The following is a 25,932-nucleotide window of genomic DNA, read 5'->3' on the forward strand; positions in this document are numbered from 1 at the left end:
CTAAAGGGGGAGGCCCGGGGATGAAAGGATCACAGATGGTCCAAGAGTGGCGATCACAGCCGGCCTCAACCCAGTGAGTCTCTTCATGGGTCCCTTCTTGGGCCTACCTCTCGAGGGAGGCAGCTACTGGAGCAGAGGCACAGACATGCTCTGAGTTTGAGTGGTGAAGACAGTGGATGGAAACCTCCCTGCAGTATGTTTGCTGAATACAGGAGCATTCGCGGTTGGCCAGATGTCCTTGGGGGCTGATGTTCTACACAGTGACTGTCTTGTTCTCCAGTGGTCCAAGGGTGGTTTTCTCTCCGGACTGTCTCGATTCATCAGATAGCATTTTTTGAAGAGATCCCCTGAATCAACTCGGGTGAACCTTGGTCCCTTCGGATGAGGGAGTTGGGCTGTGGATGTCTCCAGTGGTGTCAAATAAGTATCATTGTGGACTCATGTGTACTGTTCCCATGCTGAATCTGTTTTAGTCATATACTTGTAACATTTTCTTAGAAGATTCAAACATACAGAAAAAGGGACACTGTTTTACAGTTAGCGCTTGCCTGTTTGTACCCCCAAGTTCTCCTTTGACTTCAGCTGTGTTTCACGCTTCTCTCCTTCTCTATTCTCGTCTTTCAGCCACTTTATTTTCATTGAAATAGAGCTGATGTGTGTGAGCACATTTGCTCAGTCCTGCCCAACTCTTTGTGACCCTGTGGACTATAGCCCGCCAGACTCCTCTGTCCGTGGGATTTCCAGGCAAAGATACTGGAGTGGGTTGCCATTTCCTCAGTTGGGAAGATCCCCAACTGAGGGATCAACTCTGTGTCTTCTGCATTGGCAGGTGGATGCTTTACTACTGCGCCACTTGGGAAGCCCTAGAGTTTACAGTATCTATTTTTATGATACTTTTCAAGGTAGCAGAAAGTTGTAGTCTTTCCTCTAGATATTAACTGGAGTCCACTATTTATTTAGTTTTTTGGTTTTTTTTTCTTTTGAGGTACATGCACAGATCTTGCATATACCATTCAGTGGATTTTGGTCAGTGCATATCCCCCACAATATTATCAAGGTGCAGACTGTGACCACAACCCCAGAAAGCTCCTGGCACCCTTTCCAGGTGTCCCTGCCACCATCCCATGGAGGCGATTGCAGATTAGTTTGGTTTTTCTGCTGAGTTGGAGGACTTCATACAGGCCTTTTTTTGTTTTTGATACTCAGTTGCCTCAAATGTAGCTAGTGGGAGCCCTCCCAAGTCAGCTCCTTTGTCCTTTGGAGGTGCCAGCAGTAATCACTGAGCACTTCCTTCCCTTTATTTTCTTTTTTTTCCCCAACTCTTATTTTTTGACCATGCGACACAGCATGTGGGATGTTAGTTCCCCTACCAGGGATCAAACTTGGGCCTCCTGCTTTGAAAGCGCAGTCTTAACCACTGGACCACCAGGAAACTCTCTTCCTGGCTTTCTGATACTACATTTTGACCCAGGCTCACCCACCGTGGTTCTGCATCAGGTGCTGAATCAACTACTACTTCTGGGAGCTCCTTTTAGAAGATCTTAGACATATCAGTCCTACAAAGCCCTTAATAAAAAGGTCTTTGGCCCCTGGACTCTTGGTTTAAACCCTCTGTTACTTTTAAGCCTCTGTATCTGATATCTGTGGTGGAGGAAGACTAAGATGAAGAAGTGGTAAGTATAGAGAGGTGATGCATTGGCTTCTGGCACCATGTTGGATTTGGAGGGAAGGCATTTGTCCTTTAGAGTGGCCAGGTCCACAGGAACGGGGGACTTGCCTACTGTGTTCATCACTGTCCCAGCCTCTGGCTCAGGGCCTGGTCCAGGGGAGGTACACACAGAATACTTCTGACTAGGTCAGTGCAGTTGTAAACATCATCCTTCTTTATCAAGTTGATGAAGTTTCAGTGTAGATTTGGCCAGGACTGGTGACTGTTTACTGTGGGCTCCTCATCAGTCAGCTGTCATTTCCGACGGACGGCCTGCTTCTTGTCGGTTTATAATTTATTTTCTGAGATTTGGTTTACATTTTAGATTACCTGCCATGGCTGCACTTTTGTAAGAATTCTTCAGTTTGCTATGCACTTAAAAAAGAACTATTAAGGAAATTTTCAGACACGCACAGTGATCACCATTCTGCCCATCTCCATCTTCAAAAGGTATTAATGTTTTCCAGTGTTGGTTTGTCCTGTTCCCTTCTCCCACCTCACCCCTAAATTTTATTTTATTTTTTTTTAATATTTATTTCTATTTTTGACTGCTCCGGGTCTTAGTTGCAGCGTGCGAACTCTTAGTTGTGGCATGTGGGATCTAGATCCCTGACCAGCGATTGAACCCAGGCCCCCTGCATTGGGAGTGCAGGGTTTTACCTCCTGGATCACCAGGGAAGTCCCTCACTGAAGTATTTTAAAACAAGCAAAAACCAGGCGTGTAGTTTAAGCCATAAATTTATCTTTAATGTGTATGTGAGGTAAAGAAGTTCTTTTCAAACACAGCCATAGTGTCATTCATTCCTTATGCAGGATGTGCTTTTGCATGTGCTTATTATTAGCCCCCACAACAACCTGATGAGGTACTTCTTTTTTTTTTTTTTTGAGGGTTTGTGGGATTTGTGCTCCATGCTTTCCACAGGCTAACTCATCTAATTTTCACATTCCCCTTGAAGAGGTGGAGGGGTAGATTCCATGTTGCAGGTTGAAGGAAGCTCCAAGGAACTTGAAGGCCACACAGGTAGTGGCAAAAGCTCCCCCTTGGTGACTACTGAGTGGCTTACCAAGGGCTCAGGCACAGCCAGGGCTGAGCCCAGGGACTTGTGGTCCTCTTCCCTCCCTCCCCTGTCAGGAAGCATTGGACCCCATATGTCCTTTTGCCTGACTCTGCAGGAGTATCACTTCTCATTCTACCCTTAGATTTTCAGGTTTTAGTTGGCAGCCCCTAAGTTTTCAATGACATAGTTAGCTAGTCCTAAAGCATTATGGGAAATTCTCTTTGGGGCTAGTCCTGTCAGAGTTTATCCTTGAAGTGAATGCCTTTCTGAGATGAACCTGCTCCGCTGGCTGGTAACAACCGGTGTGGATGGAAGGGGCTAGCTGTTATGTGGTTGGAGGGAATGGGTGGAGTCAATCTGTTGCCTACTCTGCTGATGGGGCTTTTTGGGTTGTTTACTCATTTGGGAAGATTTCAGTGTGGACCAGACTGTTTGCACAGAGTGGGAATTGAGTAGGTTGTAGTCAGCATGTTATTTAGAGTCGAAAATTGTAATTATAGCTACGTTTGTCTTGGAGACTTGTGTTGTCCTTTTCAGTTGTCTCAACCACTCTAGAGCTGCACGCTGGGGGTGGCCACGTCCCCCTGGTGCTTCAGAAGGTTCTTGCTGCACCAGTTCACAGCAGCCATCTGGGGCCCTCTGTTTCCTGCTCTTGTTTCATGTCTTCATGACCCTCAAGGGTCAGAGCTCACTCCTTCCTTCCTTCCTTCTCTTTTCCTTCTCCAAACACCAAGATTTTGCTGAACATTTTAACCCATACCACTTGGGGGAGGCTTGGTCATAGGTTTATTTGTAAAACTTGGCATACTTCATATGGAGAAATGTTGAAAGGAGATTTTTTAAAAAGTAAAAATCATCTTGAATGTGGGCCTGAAGTCAAACATGGCTTCTAGAAACCAGCTGTTTTCATTTTGGGGGAGTTTTATAATTAGTTGTTTGTACCTTGGGTTAGTGATTACTTGGAAATAGAGATGTGTCCTGCTGTGTTAACAGACTCCTTCCTGAGGCAGCACCGCTTTCCTCCTGCGAGATTATCTGACTGCTCAGACTCCTCCGCCGATGAAATACATGAAACTAAAAAAGATTTTCTGATCTTATAGATAGTTGAAGTATTGATAACACCAAGGAAATCTGTCACAATTTGAAAAGATAAGCAAAAATTTGATTTCCAGACACTACAGATAAAGAGAAGTAAAAATGGTAAGAAATTTATTTTGTTAATCATAGATACTGTTTCTTCATTCACTTATAAAAATATTTGTGGTGTTGCCCCAAAGCATTTGGTTCTTTTTTTTTTCCTGAAGTATAACTGACTTACAGTATATTAGTTTTAGGTGTACAACAGTCATTTCATATTTGTGTATGTTATAGTCCATATAAATTATAGAATATTGGCTACATTCCCTATTGTCCTTTTAATTTATTTTATATGTGGTAATTTGTACCTCTCCATCGCCTTCACCTGTCTTGCCTCCCCAAAGCATTTGGTTTTATAATCATTTTTCATTAGACTCTTTGAAGTAGTGTAACAGTTCTAGTAATAGAGAAATGTATAATGTGCCCCCTTCTTCCCATGGCCTAGAGAAAGCACGACTGTTATGTTTGGTTCTCCTTCTCAGATCTTCAGATGCGTTCATATAGTCTTTTTCATGTGCGTAATTGTGAGCTGTACAACTGAACAGATAAGTGTCAAGCTGCTTGGTCTCCTTACCTAGTTTTTAACTAAGTTTTCACATTTCCAGCGTCCAGTGCGAATTTTTGTGAATGATGATCGCCATGTGATGGCAAAGCACTCTTCCGTTTACCCAACACAAGAGGAGCTGGAGGCAGTCCAGAACATGGTGTCCCACACAGAGCGGGCTCTCAAAGCTGTGTCGGACTGGATCGATGAGCAGGAGAAAGGCAGCAGCGACCATGCCGAGTCTGAGAATGTGGATGTGCCCGCGGAAGACGAGGGAAAAGAAGGGGCTGGGTAGGTTGGCTTTGTAGGGTGTTTTTCTTATTTCTAGGGAGACTGGCCAGTGCAGGGTTGAGCCTCTCCTTTTTCTAAGAAACTCCAGCCTTTCTGGGGCCCCTGGGTTCTGGCCAGCCTGCACCTCACTGGGCCTGTGTTGTGCTGTTCTCAGGGAGCAGAAGACAGAGCACATGACCAGAACCCTGAGGGGAGTGATGCGTGTTGGCCTCGTGGCAAAGGGCCTTCTGCTCAAGGGGGACTTGGACTTGGAGCTGGTGCTGCTGTGTAAGGAGAAGCCCACAACCGCCCTCCTGGACAAGGTGGCTGACAACCTGGCCATCCAGCTCACTGTGAGTGTGCCCGCTTCCACTGGGAACGCAGGGTGGTCGGGGGCAGACGTGGCCAACTGCGCTGTGCGCCGGGAGGCGTGTTCCACACCCGGCCTGGCCCCTGCTGTTCCCACGTTTCTGTAGCTGCCCGGCAGCCAGGCCAGGCTGGGGGCCCACTGTGTACCAGGTGGCATTGGGCATGACCGTCACATCCAGACTCCAGCAATGGATGGATGGGCGGGTGGCTGCAAAGGATATTCCTCCTTAATGCAAACCTGGACTTTAAAAAAGTTGTTTTTAACCGATTTATTTGCCTCACTACAGGAGTACTATATAAATAGTAACTTCTGACATTTCTTGAGCATTGACTGAACCAGGCCCTAGGCCAGACAAGCTCTGCACACATATCATTTCATCATGACCCAGGTGGGGCTTGATCATCTTAAGTACTCTAGTAGATTTGACTGTGGTGCGGGGAGCTCAGTAACTGAGCCTGTGTCCCCGGCTGGTGAGGTGTCTGGGCTTCGGAATGTCTGTGTGTCGCTGCCCCTCGGTGCCTCCTGGGTACACTACCCTGGATTCAGCCACAGGATAAGAGAAGAAAGTAGAAATTCTCATCCTGTAGATACACTGTTCATTTTCCCATGTAAATCTTGTTCTGTCACATGTGACTGATCCCTCAGGATTCAGGACAGAGATCAGAATTGAAATGAGCAGCTAATGCAGTGTGGAAAAGCTTCGGGGGACTGTTGAAAGGGAAGGCAGCCCTGAACTTTTGTTTTAGTGGTAATTTTTTAAGTTGGTTTCCATCTTTGTCTATTAAAAAGTATATTAAGTGTAGGAAATTAAGTTGACGTAAATGTTTCTAAAGGAAAGACCATTTTCATAGAGTGTTTATAGAGAGATATAAAGAAAGGTGTTTGTTTTTTTTACCCCCGTTTTTCTCTTTTGACCATACCACACGGCATGCAGGATCTTAGTTCCCCTACCAAGGATCGAGCCTGTGCCCCCTGCATTGAGAGTGTGGAGTCTCTACTACCAGGGAAGTCCCAAGAAAGTATATTTTTATCATGTAGATGAGTGATTTTTGACTGGGGTACATTTTGAACCGCGGGGGACATGGAGTGAGTTTAGACGTAGTTTAAGTTACCTTAGCAGAGTAGGTGAGGCGCTATTGGCATCTGTAGGTAGAGGCTGGAGAGGCTTTCCGAGGTCCTCCAGTGCACAGGACGGCCCCGCTACTGTGAGTGATTTGGCTGGTGCGTCTAATAATGCTGAGGTGGAGAAAAGTCAGCTTGGATCCTCTACAGTGCCTTTGTTCTCCCCCAAACTTTTTATTTCTTTGACAAAAATCATAAATACTCAAGTGTTCTTGATCAGGGCGTATAAACTGGTATAAAGAAGAAAGCAGAAGTTACAGTCATGAATGTCATTTTATAGATGCATGTAGCATGCATTTGCAGCAAGTACGCGCTTCCATAGTCGCCACATGAAGCTGTTTCACCACGCAGTTTTCGTTCCGTGCCCTGTGACAGCGGCTCGTCTGTGTGTGGAAGCGGCGGTGGCGGCTGCCCACTCTGTGCTGGGTCCTATGCTTTCCGTGCCGTGTCCTGTTCAGTTCCTTTGCTGCCTTGGGTGTCGGTCGTGTCCCTAAGTCCATTTTACAAATCAGAAATCATAATCTTGATGAAATAGAGTGATCTGTCGAAAGTTATGTGACTCCCAAGTGATACAGTGAGGATTTCACACCACCATCTCCTCCCAGACTAAACTCTTAACGTTGTATTACAAAACTTCCTCTCTCTGCTAAGTAGTCATCTCCTCCCTGGAGTACCTGGAAGATGGCCAAAGGCCTGTCCAGTAAGAGGGCGTTCTGACCCCTAATGGAAGGCGCTGCTGTCAGTCACAACCCAAGAAGTTGGCCTGCAGTCGTAATCAGGAGCTCAAGAGAACTGTTGCTGGTCTTGGGAAGCCCGTGTTTGACGGTTGCGTTTTCTTTTATAGGCAGTCACAGATGACAAGTATGAAATACTCCAGTCTGTTGATGACGCTGCGATTGTGATAAAAAACACAAAAGAGCCTCCATTGTCCCTGACCATCCACCTGACCTCCCCTGTTGTCAGAGAAGAAATGGAGAAAGTATTAGCTGGAGGTAGGGAGGCTGAGAAAGGCCAGCAGGGCGTTGGCACTGTGGTATCCCCTCACTGTTAAAATGTGCTATGAAGTTTTAGATTGCTCTGATAAAAGGCTAGCGGTATAGCTTTGACCACCTTTACTTGAGCTCACATCTCCCATTGGGTTTCGGTCCTGGGAGGTTGACAAAACAGTTGCACTAAAAGTGAGTAGTACTTTTCCGAGAGGATTGCACCGTCTTTGTCTGTCTTAATCCTTGGATGTTCTCATCGGTATTAAAGGTGTTTTTTTGGTTGAGCCAGTCTCTGGCCTTGGAAAAGCGTGTCCCCAGTGACTGTAGGCTTTAAAGTACGGAAGACAACCAGATGGTGTCTGCATGAGTATCACATTGGACTTGTGCAGACAGCTTGTGTTGCAGTAGAACCAGGGCCTCTTTGTTTGTCTTCGTCCACTGGCTGCTGTTACCTGTGGCCGTGATCGAGATGCAGAGAGCTGGGGCAGAGTTTTGGATAAAGTTTTTTTTAACAGTGGAGCGATTTTCAGACCAAATCCTGGAACCTCGGACAGTGCTAGTGCTCTCACGATTCCGAGTCCGCCCAGGGCCCCTTGTGTATCTCTGGGTGGATGGTTTTCAGTCATGACTGAAAGTCAGGGTGACCAGCCTTATCCAAAACCCCTGACGCACAGATGGTGGCAACGACAAACGCCCCGGTTTTGCTGCAGCACAGGCTTACGCACGCCCTTGTTGAGGTTTCTCAGTGCCCTTTGGTTCTGATACCTGGTTCACCACCAGAGCCCTTCTAGTTTATCAATTCAGGGACGCTGGACCTTTGACCAACAGGACTGACTCTGTCAAGGGCTGGGGCTGGGGCAGTCCCGCCTGGTGGGCGGAGGTGGTCCCCTTTGCCGTAGTTGCCTCAGGGGATGACCTGTGGGAGGCAGAGAGGGAGTGCATTTCTACTCCCCCCACCTTCTTTTTTTTTTTTTTTTTTTCCGGTTTTGGTTTTTGTTTTTTCTTTTTGCTAATGAATTTTTTAGCATAGCTCATTTATTGGGAGATCCTGGGGAGAGGAAGCAAGGTAACCATCTACTAGAAGATAGGGTCCACCTATCTGTCCCCCTCCCCATGGGATTGTTCCTTTTAGAGTACCTTCCCACTTTGTTTTTGTTTTTCTTTTTGTTTTCTTTTTTTTTTTTTTTTTTGGAGGGGGCCTCTGATTTTTATAATCTCCTCTCGGGGCTGAGTTCAATGTGCTCGAGCATCTCCCTCCCTGGTCAAGGGTGGAGAGGACTTGAGATTCTGGGAGCCTCAGCTGCCCTTTAGGAAGCTGCCACATCCCCTTTCCACCTGACAGAAACCCCTTGGTCAAACTGTACCTTGTCTTCTTATTCCATCCATGAATAGAAACGCTATCAGTCAACGACCCCCCGGACGTTCTGGACAGGCAGAAATGCCTTGCTGCCTTGGCGTCCCTCCGACACGCCAAGTGGTTCCAGGTTTGCATTTTGTTCTTCTATTTGTCTTTCGGTAGAGAATTCCTAAGTTTTAACTTGGCTAACTTTCACCATAAAGTTGTGGTAACATTGAAGAGCGCCGTGCTGAACTTAGCACCTGCTGGCGTGCGGATGCTAAAGGAGCACGCATAGACAAATTTGACACCCCGCCCCCCCCCCCAAGGAGGTTTGTGACTGAGTAGGTGGGGAGCTGCTGCTTTGTGCCAAGAGTAATAATGTTATTACCATCCACTCGGTGGATTCGCTGCCGACTGCACACTTGGTGGTCATGCACGCTCACCTTCGTTTACCCTTGACAAAGCAGCGCCCTGAGACTTGTGTGTTTCATGTCTGCCTTGCGTGCAGGGAGCTGCCACGGTGTAAAGAGCCTGTGCTTTATTCCTCTAGGCCAGAGCCAACGGGCTGAAGTCGTGTGTCATTGTCATCCGGGTCCTGAGGGACCTGTGCACCCGAGTGCCCACCTGGGGTCCCCTCAGAGGATGGGTAAGGCACCTTGGGTCATGTGTGCAGACTTCCCGGATCCCAGGACTGTGTTGCCGATCAGTGGGCTGATCGCCCGTTGGGGTGTGGCCGATGCATCCCGTCACAGCTGCTTGTTGAGCTGCTGAGTGCCACACCCTGGGTGGGGCTGAGAGCCAGACCAGGAACCCAGAGGAGGGTGCACAGCTCAGCCGAGGGGGGACCAGCGGCGCACTTACTGGGACAGCTTCTCTGTGTAGAAGCTTTTGTAGCTGCTCTGAGACAAGGGTCAGCAGACTGAGGCCCACAGGCTTGTTTTGGCCAGTTGCCTCTGTCTATAGTCTGTTGTGAAGAATGGCTTTTTTTTTTTAACTATTTTTTAACTGGAGGATACTTGCTTTACAGTGTTGCGTGAGCTTCTGCTGTACGCAGCATGAATCAGCTCTAAGTATACACATACCCCCTCATGGTTTTTATCTTTCTAAATGCTTCACTTTAAGTACCTGAGCACACAACTTCCATTCTTGGCCACTACAGCCTAAGAGGCCAGTCCCTGTTCGGAAAAGTTGGTGGAGCCCTATTCTCGGTGTGCTGTCTTTGGCTTGTGAACTTGGAGGGCCTTGACTCTGATATACACACACACAGGGTGACACTGCCTCAGAGTCAGCCTGCTCCCTCCTGGACTTGGTGACTAACTGTCCCTCTTCCCTTTCAGCCCCTCGAGCTTCTCTGTGAGAAGTCCATCGGCACAGCCAACAGACCCATGGGTGCCGGCGAGGCCCTGCGGAGGGTGCTGGAATGCCTGGCTTCGGGCATCGTCATGCCAGGTTGGGGCCTTGTGCTTTGCAAGAGGCAGGGAAAGGAAAGGACAGGGACCGAGGCCCCAAGGCCACTTCCCGGCGGGTCCCCTGAGTGGGTTAGGGTAGCAGCAGCCCGTGTCCCTCCAGGGGTGAAGCATGTGACTACCCTCTTGCACCATCATATCCAGCCCTGTGCCGGCTCCGCAGCTGTGACTCCGGGCGGATCCGGGGCAGTAGTGACCCACTCCCACGCGAGCTCCTTGCTCTGAGACACAAGTGGCTTATTTCTCTCACGGGCTGGTCGCCGAGTGGGTCACTGAGCCCGGCGTGTTTTCCAGAGCTGGGTGTGGATGGGGCGCGGGGGGTAACGCACTTGGTTCCCTCAGCCCAGCACCACGCTTCCGAGATGCTAAAAGATAATCCTCTGCATATCTTCCTTGTTTCCTGCCTTCAGATGGTTCTGGCATTTATGACCCTTGTGAAAAAGAAGCCACTGATGCTATTGGGCATCTAGACAGACAGCAACGGGAAGATATCACACAGAGTGCGCAGGTATAGTCGTCGCCATTGCCACGTGAGCCCTTACCCAGTCTGTAATCACTGGCTTCCAGTTCCGTTACTGGGTATTCTCAGGGTAGGCTCAGCTTGGGGCCCGAAGGTCAGGGGCTCGGGCCTGATACAGGGAGCCCCAACCTGGGCTGCTTCTTTCCCCTGGCGCCACGCGAGGTTGTCACCTGCCCCCCCCTTGGCCTGCTCGAGTGCCGTTTTCAGACACCCGAGTTCAGCGGGGAGATGTATTTGCTATGTGGACTGCTCAGGGGTCCTTCCCTTGCAGGCCCACCCCGTGGCTCCGTGTGGCAACCAGTCCCCAGGTTGGGGTCTCCTGTATTCTTTTGAGGGGGGTGGTCACAGGCTGGCCTTCCCCCACAGCAAGGCTGGGCCCTGGCAATCAGGCCGTCCCCTGGCTGGCGGAGGACCCCTTGCTGTCATAGGGGAGACCATTAGCAACCCCCTCAGCTCCCACCCCTTCCAGGAGGCATTAGTGAGCGCACACATGAGGGCTGGGAGTGCAGGGCGGCTCAGTCAGATTCCTCTTCCCCTTCTCCAGCACGCACTGCGACTAGCTGCGTTCGGCCAGCTCCATAAAGTACTTGGTATGGACCCTCTGCCATCTAAGATGCCCAAGAAACCAAAGAATGAAAACCCAGTGGACTATACGGGTAAGGAGGCCGTGGGGCCTGGGCCCAGGCGGCGACGTCATCATGGGCTCCCGGCAGAGGACAGGCTAGAGTCTCAGCTGCTGCCGTCCTCGTCTTGTTTCAGTTCAAATACCCCCCAGCACCACCTACGCCATTACGCCCATGAAACGCCCGATGGAGGAAGATGGAGAGGAAAAGTCTCCTAGCAAAAAGAAGAAGAAGATTCAGAAAAAAGGTACAAGCATTCACACATAGTCCTTGTTTTAAGCCGCCATCTGGCTTCATTGAAGGTTTAGCCCAAAGTGGTGACATACCTGCTTTTGTTCTATTTTTCTTGGATGTGATGTGGAAGTGCTTTTAAGAATGATTGGTTATGGGGTTCTCACAGCAGGAATACTGGAGTGGTTTGCCAGTCTCTCCACCAGTGGAACACATTTTGTCAGAACTCCAGTATGACCCATCAATCTTGGGTGGCCCTGCATGGCATGGCTCATAGCTCCATTGAGCTATGCAAGCTCCTTCGCCATGACAAGGCTGTGATCCATGAAGGGGATTGATTAAACTTAGCATGGGCATGGAACACAATTAAGATGGATGCACCTCAGCTGGTGACCACAGTCAGGGTATGTGTCTGGATAGCAGGGCAGGCAGGCCCTCAGCACATGTGGCCACCTGGCCTCCTGCCCAGTCCACCACGTGGTGTGTTGCGGGTGGGCAGTCAGGAGAGTGTCCCTGTCGGGGTCAGAATTGACTGGCATTGTAGAGCAGCATTGCTGTGTTCTCTCTAGAGGAGAAGGCAGAGCCTCCACAAGCGATGAATGCCCTGATGAGACTGAACCAGCTCAAACCAGGGCTGCAGTACAAACTGATTTCCCAGACCGGTCCCGTGCACGCCCCCATTTTCACCATGTCAGTGGAGGTGGATGGCAGCTCCTTCGAGGCCTCTGGGCCCTCCAAAAAGACTGCCAAGCTGCACGTGGCTGTGAAGGTGAGTGTGGCCAGCAGTGTGGTGGAATGGTGAAGTGCCTCCCTCAGCTTTGTGCCCATTAGGAGCCACTGCCCCCTGTTTAAGCACGAGGCTGAGGGAGGGAATGGGAACACTGAAACAGAGGCCTGACCAGTGGCCAAGTCACACACGGCCAGAATGCCGTCATTGATGGGTACAGGCCCTCCAAGTGTGGGTGGGCATTCGGTGGTCTTGGGAGCTTCAGGAAAGTGCCTCCAATTGGCTGGAGGCTCCCTAAGAGCTGCTGATTCAGGATGCTGGATGTGGGAGAGTGCTTGTCTGGGTGAGGCCTTCCTCACTGGGGACACGGGGTCTCCCCCGCTGCAGGTGTTACAGGACATGGGCTTGCCCACGGGTGCTGAAGGCAGAGACTCCAGCAAAGGGGAGGACTCAGCTGAGGAGGCAGAGGCGAAGCCCGCCGTGGTGGCCCCTCCACCTGTGGTGGAGGCCGTCTCCACCCCCAGTGCCGCCTTCCCCTCGGACCCCACCACCGAGGTGAGCACAGGGTGGGTGCTGTGAGGCCCCGCAGGAGTGACTCGGGGTCCCCTGAACAAGGACAGGCACTGGTCCTCGTTCTCTTCCTCCAGAAGCGTAACAGCCTTCCAGTCCAGGGCCCTGTGGAGGGAGTGGAAGTGTGCGCTGTCGAGGCCTGTGCTGGTGTTGACCCAACGTCGGGGGCGGCGCCTGGGAGGCCTGTAGTCGAGGCTAGGCTGTTTCCCTGAGAGAGACGGTGTGGGTGGAGGTGGTCCCATTGCTGGCAAGCCCACAGGTGATTTCCAGCGGGGCGGGCAGCAGAGTGAGTGGAGCGGAGGGCCTCAGACCGTTAACGCAGGGGCGGCTGCTGCCTGTGGGAGAGACCTCAGCTGAGTTTGTCGGTGCTCTTTTCTGTTTTCCCTGAGAACGTAAAACAGCAGGGGCCGATCCTGACCAAACATGGCAAGAACCCCGTCATGGAGCTCAACGAGAAGAGGCGCGGCCTCAAGTACGAGCTCATCTCAGAGACGGGTGGCAGCCACGACAAACGCTTTGTCATGGAGGCGAGTGGTCCCGGGCTGCTTCCCGTGGGGGCCTGGGGTCTTAGGAGACGCCCCCACCCCAAAGGCAGTGTTGGGTCACCCCTGACACACATCTGTTCTCCCCAGGTCGAGGTGGATGGGCAGAAGTTTCAGGGTGCTGGCTCAAACAAAAAGGTGGCCAAAGCATATGCCGCCTTGGCTGCACTAGAAAAGCTGTTCCCTGACGCCCCTCTCTCCCTGGAGGCCAACAAGAAGAAGAGAGCCCCTGTGCCTGTGAGAGGTGGCCCAAAATTTGCTGCTAAGGTGAGTGTTCAGCCCTGAACTCTCCGGGTGCTCTCTCCTTGGTGGGTGTTCTCTGATCATTTGAATGGGAGATAAATGTAAGTTGTCTGTCTTCTCTCCCATCCAGCCACATAACCCTGGGTTCGGCATGGGGGGCCCCATGCACAATGAAGTGCCCCCACCCCCCAACCTCCGAGGACGGGGAAGAGGAGGGAACATCCGTGGTCGAGGGAGAGGGAGAGGATTCGGTGGTGCCAACCATGGAGGCTACATGAATGCTGGTGAGGACCCTGTCCTGCACTGTCCCCAGGGGCCTGGCCTGCTCCCTGCAGTGGGTGGGGACCCCCCCCACCCCCACCCCGCCCCAGGGACTCACTGAGATGCAGAAAGAGGCAGGGGTGGGGCAGACCCATTTCCTATCCTGGTGACCCTGTCCATTCCCTTCCAGGTGCCGGGTATGGCAGCTACGGGTATGGAGGCAACTCAGCGACTGCTGGCTACAGTAAGTGCGTGTTTCTCTTTGTCTGAGCTTGGGAAGAAGCTGCAGTTTAGCTCCTGTGCCCTGAGTTAGAGCAGGGTGGCCCAGCAGCATTAGCAGCAGCAGTCTCCCTGAGATTCATGGGCGGCTGGCACCTGTGTTTGGTGTTAGGGCAAGTGGTCCTCCAGCGCCCCCATGCTGCAGAAGCGTAATTTACTCTCTAAGTGTTAAGGCTCACATTTGTATAACTGGCAAATTCGTTAAAAGTCGAAATTTTAAATTTCTCTGCTTTAAGCCATGCGAAGCACCAAACCTGTGAATACGCTTTTCCTGACAGTGCACAGCTCTTGTCTTGAGAAGGAGCCTTCATTGGGGGGTTACAGGAGCAGAGAAATCTAAAACATGAATTTCAAATGTGGCGCTCTGTGCCCTTTTTCAAAAGAATTCTAATTTTTTTTCTCTGCTCTGTCTCCCCCTTTTGTAGGTGACTTTTTCACAGACTGCTACGGCTATCATGATTTTGGGTCTTCCTAGAGCATCTAAAAGTATTGCACACAAAATCAACTTTTTACTCCAATTTTCTCGAACTCCAAAACCCAAAGTGTCCGTGCTGTGCCCTGTGCTTCACTGGGTTTCTCAACCGTGGCTTGTCACCGCAGCTTGTCTGAAACTCTTAGCCTGCAGAATTTAAGACAATGGCAGTTTTTATCGTGATTTGCCTTTGAACTTGGTCCTATTGAAGTTCACAATAAGTGGAAAACAATTTTTCAGAGAATGCGTTTTTGTGCAGAACTGCACAGAATTCTAGAGCCAGCGTTGGTCAGCATCAAGGCAAAAGCCCACCTTTGCTTTTTATGGAAAGCATTACTTTATTTAAGAGACAGATAATAATGCATTTTAATCTACCTTTGTCTTAATTTACAGCAGGTTTTGTATGAATTTTTAACCTTTTAACAAATCCCCAAATCTCTTTGATGCCTTTGACAGTAACAGTTTCACCACATCCGAATCCAGAGCAATCTGCTTTTTTTTCCATAAGCATGTGAAACATTGAGAACATTGGGGAATTGTACATTGTGCTAAGTTAATCTCTTCCATATTTTGTAACTGCTCTGGTGGGTTCTTGTTCCGGAGTGTGATATTCTGTGGCTGCTTTAGCTAGAGGTGAACTCTCAAAGGTATCAAAACTGTGCTTCCACTCTTAGTGCAAGAAACAGACAGGCTTTAAGGAAATGAGAACGTAGAATTTTGCAAGTCCTGATCATTGCTGCAAATGCATGGGATTCTTAAGGATTTTTCTTTTTTTCCCTTTTTCTTTTAAATGGGGCTTTAAAAATATCCAAGTAGAAAGAGCCTAATACATAGCGCCTAATTCTCCTGTGAGGAGCCAAGCCCCCAGCAGGCCCTGTGCTGCCAGCCTGCTCCCACGACAGGTTCCAGAAGGCCTGGAAAGCTACTGCCCTCTCCCCTGAAGCTGCAGTCTTGAGCTGGGGGCGTCTCCCTGCAAGTAGAGCTGCACCGAGGCGTTCTGGCTCTTGAATGAGACCCTCGTTTCCTGGCGGGAGTCTTTCTTGGGAACCAGTGTAGTTTTGGCTCTGATCAACAGTTCTTGCAGCAAAGCCTGCCTCCACATTGACTTGCAAGATTTTGCGTTTATTCAGGCAAAAAACTGGTCAAAACGGTTACTCCATAGTTTGTTCCCAGGGGTTTGAAACATTCAGTGAAACTTTGATTGCATGATGTATTTTTTTTTTTTTTAGAACGTTATTGTTTGAGAATAATGTCTTTTTATACCAGGAAATAGTTATCCTGAAATGACGTTGAAAACTTTCCCTCCCCTTTATTATTTTTTTTTTAATCAATACATGTTAAAGTAACAAGCCCTCAGTCCTTGGCGTCTTCATTCATCCCCACGCTGGCGGAGGGGTGAGGAGGCGCTCAGTGCAGACCGTGGACAGCTGAGGTGGTGGGCTTCTGAGAGGAGGGGGGCGTCTCCAGGGGGTACCGCCCCTCCTCCAGGAACCTTCGCGTGTTTTCTCTCTTGCATCAGGGACACAGCCTTCTCCCTGGTGTTTCTGCCTTCTGGTGGGCTGAGTGGAGGGGTCTTAAGGAAATTAACTTACGTGGCAGATTAGCTCTATCCAAATTATTGTCCAAACCACCCAAGACACAGTGGTACGAGGTGTATATCTGCAGTGGGTGGAAGGTCCTTGAGAACTCCCAGATTCACCTCATTCAAAAGACTGGAGACCATTGCTGCTAAATATGGGAAGGAAGGACTGGGTGTGTGGGAACATTCCCTCCTCCACCTCCCCTATCCCAGGCACACACAATGGCTGGCTGTGTCAGGGGCAGCAGCCAACCAGAAGTAGTGTGCCCGGGTCTGCCTGCCCCAGGGACTCCGCTGCCCCTGCGTGAATGTCGGGGATTGCCCAGTTGGGTCGGGGAGCCACCCACATGACCTGACCTCCGCCTTCTATCACCCTGCCTTATCAGGCCCATCCCCCATGGGTCCATCTGAGTGTTGGGGTCTGTTAACAAACCAGGGTCTATACCGAGCGACCAGCTTGGGGAGGCGGGTATCCATTGTGACATTCTCTGCTTCAGGGCTTGAGAATGTGGTGGCCTCGCTGCACACTTGTTAGTCCTGCCACTGGGTCCCGCCTGTGCCCGGCAGCTGTGCTGGGAATGAGGGGTGTGCCCTGTGGGAGGCCTCACCTGGGCGTCGGGAACCCAACTCTGGTGTTTCATTTCCCCTCGAGGCTGTGGAAGTCACACCCGGGAGACATCCCAGGTCATTGTTCAGACCAGCTAGTCTTCCGTGAATGGCTTTGGCTTTAGGGGCGTCATTACAGAATATCTGCTGAGGTCACCCAGGGCTTGGACTGCAGAGCCTCTTCCCAGCACAGCGGGGAGTTGGGGGGCGAGGGGAGGAGGACAAGGTGGGAGCTGGCTGCTTCTGTGGGGCTTTGCTTTTCCTGTCACTGTTGGGGACATCTGGGTAGCAGCAAGCTAGTCGTGAATGTCATCCCGCGCTTGGAGCCCATCTCACTATAATGTTGACATCTGCCGCAAAAGCTGCTGTCGGCCTGCTGTCGTGCCGCTGCTTGGCAAAGATCCATTGTTGTCATCAGCTGATGGGTGAGTGGAGCTGAAGGCTGGGGCCAGCCCCAACCAGGCTGCCTGATGGACCGGAGCCACCACTCCTCGCTGTCCTGCCTCCGTCCCTCTGTCCCAGCCTGGGCCATGGGCTTGTGGGTCAGCCTTCAGGGCCCACAGCTGCGACCGCCCCCCTCCTGCCCTTCCCCGTCTCCCCCTCCTCCGCCTGACCTGCTGCCTTCCTGTTTAGGTCAGTTCTACAGCAACGGAGGGCATTCGGGGAATGCCGGTGGTGGCGGCGGCGGGGGCGGTGGTGGCTCTTCTGGCTACGGTTCCTACTACCAAGGTGACAACTACAACTCCCCAGTGCCCCCAAAACACGCCGGGAAGAAGCAGCCGCACGGGGGCCAGCAGAAGCCCTCATATGGCTCAGGCTACCAGCCCCACCAAGGCCAGCAGCAATCCTACAGCCAGAGCCAGTACAGCAACTACGGGCCCCCGCAGGGCAAGCAGAAAGGCTACAATCATGGACAAGGCAACTATTCCTCATACTCCAACTCCTACGGCTCCCCTGGAGGCGGAGGCGGATCCGACTACAGCTACGAGAGCAAATTCAGTGAGTTGGCTGGCAGAGCACATCCCCAGGCATGGTGGAGAGCTGAGTGATGCTGGCTACAGGGCAGGCATTAGGAAGACCCTGGAAACGAATCTCCCAGTCTGAGTCTTTGCTGTCCCCTCCCTGTTGCCTTCTCCACGGTTCCAGAGGCTGGGTCACCAGAATAGATAAAGCCTGTGAGGCCAGGCCAGCTGCTATGAGCTCGCCTCCAGGGCTAGGCTCTGGAGACAGCCCCCAGCAGATCCTCAGTTATTGCCCCCTTCTTCACCTCCTGTGCAGACAGCACGACAAGACTCGGGGCATCCTTGGGCTGTCCTTAAGGAAGCCGTGCTGTCTGTGAGTGGGCCCGGCAGGGGTCGCTGGGTGCCAAGTGGGAGAAGGGAGGAGGCTTGGAGCAGGCAGGATGGAATTGGGCTTCAGAATGTGGTGACATTTCAGAACTCCAGTGACCCCTGGCACTTCATGGTTGGACTGGTTGCCAGGTTTTAACAGTTAAGATAGGGATTCCTGAGAAGGCCTAGGTTCTCAACCAAGGGTCTGCCACTGCCAGGGCTACAGCACAAAGAACCTAGAGTGCCCCAGCCGCGTCGTGGCCACAGCCCCTTAACCACACTGTCTTCTCTCCCCCAGATTACAGTGGTAGTGGAGGCAGAAGCGGCGGGAACAGCTACGGCTCAGGCGGATCGTCCTACAACCCAGGGTCACATGGGGGCTACGGAGGCTCTGGGGGTGGCTCCTCATACCAAGGCAAACAAGGTGGGCCTGAGGAAGCAGGTGGTGCAGAGGGGCGAGGGGAGGCTTAAACTCAGAGCCAGCGGGGCCCATGGGGACCCCATGAGGAGTGGCGTGGCCTGCCGTGTGCGGGGAGCAGCACAGATGGGGCTGTGGTGGCAGCTGCCACGTGGCTTCCGTGTGGGGTGAAAACCAGGCATGGGGGTCACCGGCTCTCACACGGGATTTCTGAGAACCTAGGCTTGGGCACACCTCAAGCATTGGCTTCCAGAGCCAGACAGTTTTGAGACCCACTTTTATTTTACTTCTTAAAACTTCTTGGCCACATAGCATGTGGGATCTTAGCTCCCCTACCAGCGATGAAACCTGAGCCCCCTGCCCCCCTCTAGGGAAGTCCAGAAATTGCCCTACTTGTAAATGTTGGCACCAGCAGGGGAAAATGCTGAGAACAGTGAGGGCCAAACAGCCTGCTGTGTGAACTCTGGTTGGGGGTGGTGAGTTCAGCCTTGGCTCAGGCAGCCCCCCATTACAGCTCCCATGGCTAATGCATGTGTGACGGCAGATCCCTACCCCTTGTAAGCCCGGCTTGATGGCCCCACCTCTCAGGGCTCATGTGAGAACCAGACCCATTGACCCTGGAAAGACACTTAACAAAGTGGCGTTTCCAGGGCTTCTCTGCTGCTGTATCTCGTGGACAGACACAGCTCTGTCTAGTGTTGGCTGACGCCTGAGCACTGGTCGTGGGGTGGGCCTCGTGCCCCTCACTTCTGACCCATTCCTCTCTCCCTTAGGAGGCTACTCATCACAGTCGAACTACAACTCCCCAGGGTCCGGCCAGAATTACAGCGGTCCTCCCAGCTCCTACCAGTCATCACAAGGGGGCTATGGCAGAAACGCAGACCACAGCATGAACTATCAATACAGATAAAGCCCCCAAGGGGGTGAAGATTTGTACCTTCTGCACTTACCCTCCCATTGTAAGATTCAGTTTTATGCATCACAGTTAACATGTCAGCCGGCCTTTCCAGGCCCCTCCGCCCTCCCCTGTCCACGTTGCCGTGTCGTGAGGTGCAGCTGGTCACCCCCGTGACCCGTCCTGTGACCCATATTTAGCCGTGTTTGGGACTCCGTGTCTTCAATGGTTTGTTAGTTGCCATTACAACTTTGTCTGAGTAGAGTTTTTTGAGTTCTTGGAGTTAAGTATCCCTCTGTCTATTTACGATTGGTGTTAGTGTTAACTCAGTTTGTCTTTAAATAGTCACGGAAGGGATACGTCATCTGTTAATGCTTTTGTGAAGTGAGTTAAACGAGCTTTCTGTATTTTAATGCTTTAGTGTTTCAGTTTTATAAGTGAAGATTTTATTTTAAAAACCAGTGGGAAAGAGTGGGGTTTCTTTTTTTTTTTTTGGTATGTCTGCATCATTCAGGCAGTACATCTGAATTGAGCTGAATGTAGACAAATAAAGAAAAAACAAAACTCTGCGCCCGTCGTAGCCCTGGGTGTCTGGCCCACCCGCAGCAGGATGGGCAGGGTGCCGCCACCCTGTTCCCAGCGCAGGAAGGCAGGGTGTGGGGGCAGGGCAGCTCCTGGTCACCAGAGAGGTCCAGGGCCAGTGACCCAGTGTCCTGGGAGCTTGCAGACCCGGTGCTGCAACGGCTCCGTAACCTCCGTTCTCCCGACGGCCTGCAGGGCAGCTTCCGGAGGCCCACACTGCTGTTTAGGTTTTGCTCACACATAATTGGGCAGGGTTTATTTTCTACTCCATGAATTCTAATAGAGTTTTTAAGTGCAGTTTCAAATTCACCGTGGAGTAAGGTGATTCCCGTACTTCGGTACACATAGCCGACTTTGAAGAAGCCCAGCTGAATCTGGCTGAAGGTTCCCAAGATCTGGGGAATGCAGCCCCAGAACCATCCCTGCAAGCAGGGCACTTCATGTCTCCAGCAGCCCCTGCCTGGGGTCTGTTCCACTGAGTACACTTTTGGGATGCCTCTCCATCTTGGGCATTTGCACAGTGTTTGGGAGACATTGTCACCTAGGGGTTATCAATGTGCAGATGGAAGAGCGGCCACCCCCCTCCCCAAGCAGCCCTTCTCAACTCCGGCCCTGCCCCAGGGAGAGAGTGGTGGTACCTGCCTGTCTGGAAGGAGCCCCTCGGTGAGGCCTGGGACCGCCTGTCTGCAGAAGCCCATCTAGTCCTGCCTCTCCACTCTTATAGACTGTGTACTGTTCAAGTTCTGAGCACCAGGTGGCAGCCTGGCCTCCCACGCTTGGTTAACGTCAGCCATTGGAAGAAGTGTGAACCATTCTTGACGCAGAGTCACTCAACTGAGGCAGAAACCATCCAGCATGCCTTCAGAGGATAAAGATTTGCCTCCTTGGGGAGGTGAAGGAAAGGTGATTGCACTAAATAAAAAAACATCATAAGAATTTTGTCAGCTGCCAGAGCAGAGGAGGCTCTGGATATCAAATGGTCCAGCTTGGGGAATGGGGCCTGAAGTGCCCTGGTATCCCTTCAGCATATGTGCTAGTGGAGATCGATTCAGGGGCTCCACCGAGAGAGACCCACACGAGACCCCTGGGATCCTGTGCTTGAGATGATAAAGATGTGGGCAGAAGCTGTGTCACTCAGAAGTCCATGGCGAGGAACACTCCTGTACCGCCTGCCACATGATTTTAGCTCTGGACCTGCATTCTCCACACAGGTTTCACCGTGGGTTTCCCAACAGCATCCGCCGCCACTGTTCACGTTTCTGGATGCTGACACCACAAGGGACACCATCTCAAGATCAAAGAAGGCAGCGGAGGAAGATGTCCCTGTGGTGACACGTCTTCAGGGACTTGGGACTTGCTGCCATGGTCCTCTTGGGGGAAGGCTGGGGCCCGGGTGGCTTATCTTTGATGGAGGCCTGACCGAGTCCCTCCCACAGTCAGGACAAGTTTATTGGGAAGAAGCAGGATTGCCGTCTTGCCGCCTCCAGCTCCTGGTTGCTCCAGGCATTCCTTAGCTTGTGACAGCATCATGCCAGTCTCCGCCTGTATCTTCACATGAACTTTTCCTGTGAGTCTTTGCGTAAGGACACCAGTCACTGGATTTGGGCGCACCCTGGTCTAGGATGCATTCTTGCCATGATCCTTTTTGAAAAAAAACCTAAAAAGATGTGTTCCCAGGTAAAGTTAGGTTCACAGGTATTGGTGGTTAGGAATTGGACAGACCTGTTTGGGGAAACACTTCAACCCAGTACAAGGCTGGGTAAAGGTTCTACCCTCCATTGGTGCCACAGCCCTGGAAGCTTGTCAGCCACAGTTAGGATTACTGTAGTCAGGTGTGGGCAGCACAGAGCCAACAGCATCTTTTCAGCAAGGTGAGTACCTGTCTGAGGAGCCCACTTGTGATCACAGATCCCTCATCACCCTGACTCTGCTCAGGGACCTTGGTGGCGGTGATGCAGCTGACCATGGACAGTATCCCAGCCCTTGGGACCTACCACCACAGGAAGCTGGATTCAGCAAGCTGTGGCTACACCTTAGCATGGAGAAGGCCTTGCTGCTCACACCTCACCTCTTCAGAGCTGATCCAGGCTTTCCCAGGCCTGTTGCCCTCTAAGCCTTGGAGGCCAGTGTGGAAGAGGTGGTCTCCAGCGCCTCCTCAGCCATGGCCATGGTGGGCAACAGCTGGCTTATGGAGAGACACGTTGGCCCACGTCTCGCTGGAGGATGGTGTCGTGTCTTTGAGCCACCAGCAGACAGCACCAGGAGCCTCAGCACAAGGACCGATTGGTGGCCCGCACCCTTAGCAAGATGATCAGGACAGGGAACTTGGTGGATAGGCCACGGGGGTCAGTGACCTGGGACCAGACGCCACCTTGAAGGGTGCTTTCGGAGGGAAGGTAGGAAGGGAGAAAGTATTATGACTTTAACGCCTCATGGTGGAAAGAGATGATGTCACAGGGAAGGATAGGCCCTTGCCAGGAATTTGTACTGGTCACAGGGTGTAAGTACTGGGGACTAGTGACCTCTGATGAAAGAGGGCCTTTAGTAGCAATGGTGGAGACAAAAGTCAGGGACATACACCTCTCTAGACTTGCAGTTACCGGGGCCCTGGTTGTGCCTAGGTGCAGTCTGAGCTGCCCAACTACCTTCTACTCTAACAGGGAAACATTCATTTGTTCTCTGTCTGACCATTAGCCGGTTCTGGTGTAGTCAGCTGGGCTGTCCAGCCTCAGGATTCAGTGTCCAGGTGTGAGCCTTATGGGGCTCTTCCTTCCCTTCACAGGCCTGTTCTAAAACCTCTGGACACAACTTTGGACAGCAATGCAGCACGCATTTTTGGCTGAAATGCTCATTCTAACCCACTCCAGAATAAATGAAAATTTACTGTGCTCATTTGTTTCATTCACATAACGTATTTATTGGGTATTGCGTATGTTTCAGCCGTGTACTCAGCACTGGGGATAGGGCAGTGAACCTGGCCCTAGCCCTCAAGGAGCTTCCAGGCACCAAGAGGGCCCCTCCCAGCTTGGGTGGAGTGTTAGGGGAAGGCATTCTATGTCTCGAGTGAGACAATATGGTTGAGTGGGACCAAAAGGTGTGTTGAGGATTAGCCAAGGGACTGACATGCTCAGAAAACTCTGGGAGGTGTGAATGTAATTCAAGGAGCTATACTTGGGTGAGTGAGCATTGTGTTCATGAAAAGGGAGAAGTGTGACTTGATGTAAGCCTGGAGCCATCCAGTGCAGGGGCTTGACTGGCAAGCAGAGGAGTTCTCAACTTCATCCTGAGGACGATGGAGAGCCGTGGAAAGATTCTGAGCTAGAAAGAACGTGCTCCAGAGCAATTCTTTCGGATATTGGGCAAAGAACCTGTGGTAGAGGTGAAAACAGAGACTGAGAGACCAACAAAAAGGTCCGTTCTGCAACAACTGAGCTGAGGTTCAGAGTGATTCTGTGGCAAAAGTCCGCTGGACTTTGCGAGGGACCACCTTCCAGACCCAAGAGGGGTTAAAACTGCATATCCTAAACAGCTGACTGGGACAAAGTGTGATGCATTATCTTGGGCCAAGATAAAGAGAGGGGTCCAGGCTCACTACTCTGTTCTACTGTGGGGGGGAGAGGCTGGAATGTTTAGGCAGTGGCCATAGAGGTCATTCCACACAGGTCAGAAGTCCTAGTCCATGGCCTTTCTGGTGTTTCCCAAAAAGCTGGCCTGGCACCCAGGCTGTGGGGGCTGAGACTAGTACACAAGGACTGCTCCCAACCCTGTCTGAATGAATCAGAGAAAACATCGTCCGGGCTCCTGGGACAATTAACCCGATCCCAAGGCTGCAAGGACTTCTATTATAACGTCAGAGGTACCCCAAACTCCGCTCCAGAGCAAACCCAACTCCTGCCGTTCTGCATCTGAGAACCGTAGTAGGAGAAGCCCCTACTTCCAGTTTTGGGGGCTCTTCTGCACAGTTGCGTCGACCCCATGGAGGGAAGGGTTGGGAGATTCACTGAGACTTTCAACCTGGGAAAGTACACCGGCTTCACTTGGGTGCAGAAACCATCCAAGTATCGGTTTTTCCAAATAACCCCTTCGAAAATGACCTCTTTCGAGCTCTTAGGACCGCCTCTTGAGCAAGTCCAACAGGGCCAATCAACAATCCCCGCTCCGCCTAGAGGCTTTCCACAGGCTCTGCCTCTCAACGTCGTTCGGTGCGTCATCGCTCCGACGCTCCCAATTGGACAGTTCCTCAAGCTCCTACCTATTGGGTGAGCCCTTTGTGCGCGGCGCGCGGCTTTTAATAGGCCGCTTCTTCAGGCTCCGCCCCCAGGTCTGCAGCTTCCCTGGCCTCCGGGGGTGGGGTGGGGGGGGAGTGCGTGGCGCTGTCCAGAGTGCTGAAGTCGCGCTCCCTGCGCCGGACGGCCTTGTGGCGCCCCCCCCAGGCCTCCCTGCTGAACAGAGCTGAAATCTTAAAGCAGGTGCCACTGAGCCTCGGCTGCAACCTACCTCCAGCCCCCGATTTTACCTCTGGGGATAGGAAAACCTCTCTAAACGCTCCGTTAAGAAACCGCCACGCTCCTATCTAGCTCAGAGGAATCCCAAAGTCCCCGCTGCTAACCAGGGGTCTCGCGCGATCTCCACCTTCTGCCCCTTCCCTCACTCCCTGCAGCCACATTGCTCTCCCCGCTGCACCGCAAGTGATCCAGGTACATTCCTACCTCAGCAGAGAATTTGCTCTCATGGTTCCCACTGCCTAAAATGATCTCTCAGATCTCATTTGAGTTCCTCTTCATTTCCTTCAGGCCTTGACTCAAAGCTCACCTTATTGAGGATGATCTAGACCACTCTACTTAAAATAGTCACCTCCCAACTCCTCTCCTGCCCTCATTATTCCCCCAACACTCTTCACTACCTGAGACTGATATGTTCTACAAATTTTTCTTGTTCATACTTCCAGGGCATGGATTTTTGTCTGCTTGTTTGCTGCTATGTTACCAGCAGTGAGAACAGTGCCTGACAGAGTTGGTGCTCCCTAATATCCATTGCATGTATATTCACGTGTGTGTTTTGGCGTTTACTGTTTACCTTCATCATGATGCTCTGCCCCATTTTAAAGATGAAGAAACTGAGGTAGAGTGCCCATGATTTGACCAAAGTCACCTGGTTTCTGAATCCCCTTTTCTGGTTCTTCTGGCTGTAACCCTTTTGTCTCTGCCCTGTGCTAAAATCCCTAATACTGCCTTATTCAGGAAAAGAAGATGTATAAGAGGATGGCTTCATGGGGCTCAGACAGAACTAGATTTCCTTCTTTTTAAAAAACTTTCCTTATTTGACTGTGCTGGGTCTTCACTGCTGCTTGGGGTTTTCTCTGGGGCTACTCTCTAGTTGTGGTGTTTGGGCTTCTCACTACAGTGGCTTCTATTGTTGCAGAGCTTGGACTCTCGGACACACAGCTTCAGTAGTTGCGGTTCCTGGGCTCTAGAGCACAGGCTCAGTAGTTGTGGCACATGGGCTTAGTTGCTCCACAGCACGTGGGATCTTCCCAGATCAGGGATCAAACCCATGTCTCCCGTACTGGCAGGTGGATTCCTTGCCACCAGGGTAGCCCCAAAACTAGATTTCAATTCCTGTTCCTTGATTACTACTCATGTGACCAGGAGTGAGTTAGAAAATATCTCTGCCTCAGTGACTTTATTCATAAAATGGAGATAATAGTACCTGCCTTGTTATACTGTGAGAGTCAAATGAGGCAATGACAGCAGATGGCTTAGCAGACACCTGACACACACTGGCACTTGCTCTGTTAGTGTTGGCAATGTTGGTTCTTAAACATCACCATCATATTATTATCTGGCAGAATTAAAAATAAATACTAAAAACTAGGAGACTGAGGCTAGAAAGTCTATAGGAAGAATGTTTCAAGAAGGTGGGAGTGAAGAATAGATGCCAAACCTCACTGGGAATAAGACAAATGCACATTAAAAATGGCACGGAGTTACCAGAGTTCTCCTTTTAATGCAGCAGGTGAGGAGAGAGGTTGGAGAGGTTGTGCTTCTGTTCTG

At 51.3% G+C, this 25,932-nt stretch overlaps 1 protein-coding gene across 7 annotated transcripts in view; it reads left to right on the top strand.

Moving 5' to 3' along the window:
- ILF3 (interleukin enhancer binding factor 3) overlaps positions 1-22,767 on the top strand; it is a 30,004-nt gene extending 7,237 nt beyond the window's left edge. Inside the window, exons 2-21 of one of the 7 annotated variants that reach the window (XM_061150313.1) lie at positions 2,034-2,158; positions 3,760-3,966; positions 4,509-4,738; positions 4,893-5,070; positions 7,054-7,201; positions 8,588-8,679; positions 9,085-9,180; positions 9,872-9,983; positions 10,411-10,508; positions 11,065-11,176; positions 11,280-11,390; positions 11,944-12,143; positions 12,489-12,656; positions 13,061-13,198; positions 13,304-13,480; positions 13,587-13,740; positions 13,908-13,961; positions 17,287-17,652; positions 18,283-18,408; positions 19,176-22,767. In XM_061150313.1, the coding sequence (XP_061006296.1) occupies positions 3,964-3,966; positions 4,509-4,738; positions 4,893-5,070; positions 7,054-7,201; positions 8,588-8,679; positions 9,085-9,180; positions 9,872-9,983; positions 10,411-10,508; positions 11,065-11,176; positions 11,280-11,390; positions 11,944-12,143; positions 12,489-12,656; positions 13,061-13,198; positions 13,304-13,480; positions 13,587-13,740; positions 13,908-13,961; positions 17,287-17,652; positions 18,283-18,408; positions 19,176-19,312 (2,700 nt within the window). In that variant the 5' untranslated portion in view covers positions 2,034-2,158; positions 3,760-3,963 and the 3' untranslated portion in view covers positions 19,313-22,767. Of the gene's footprint in view, positions 1-2,033; positions 2,159-3,759; positions 3,967-4,508; positions 4,739-4,892; positions 5,071-7,053; positions 7,202-8,587; positions 8,680-9,084; positions 9,181-9,871; positions 9,984-10,410; positions 10,509-11,064; positions 11,177-11,279; positions 11,391-11,943; positions 12,144-12,488; positions 12,657-13,060; positions 13,199-13,303; positions 13,481-13,586; positions 13,741-13,907; positions 13,962-14,421; positions 15,825-17,286; positions 17,653-18,282; positions 18,409-19,175 lie in introns of those variants that run through there. The other 6 variants (XM_061150312.1, XM_061150314.1, XM_061150311.1 and 3 more) reach the window with 6 other exon arrangements.
- The last annotated feature ends 3,165 nt before the right edge of the window (positions 22,768-25,932 follow it).

This window comes from Dama dama, chromosome 9, assembly GCF_033118175.1.
Source record: "Dama dama isolate Ldn47 chromosome 9, ASM3311817v1, whole genome shotgun sequence".
NCBI classification, from domain to species: Eukaryota; Metazoa; Chordata; class Mammalia; order Artiodactyla; family Cervidae; genus Dama; species Dama dama.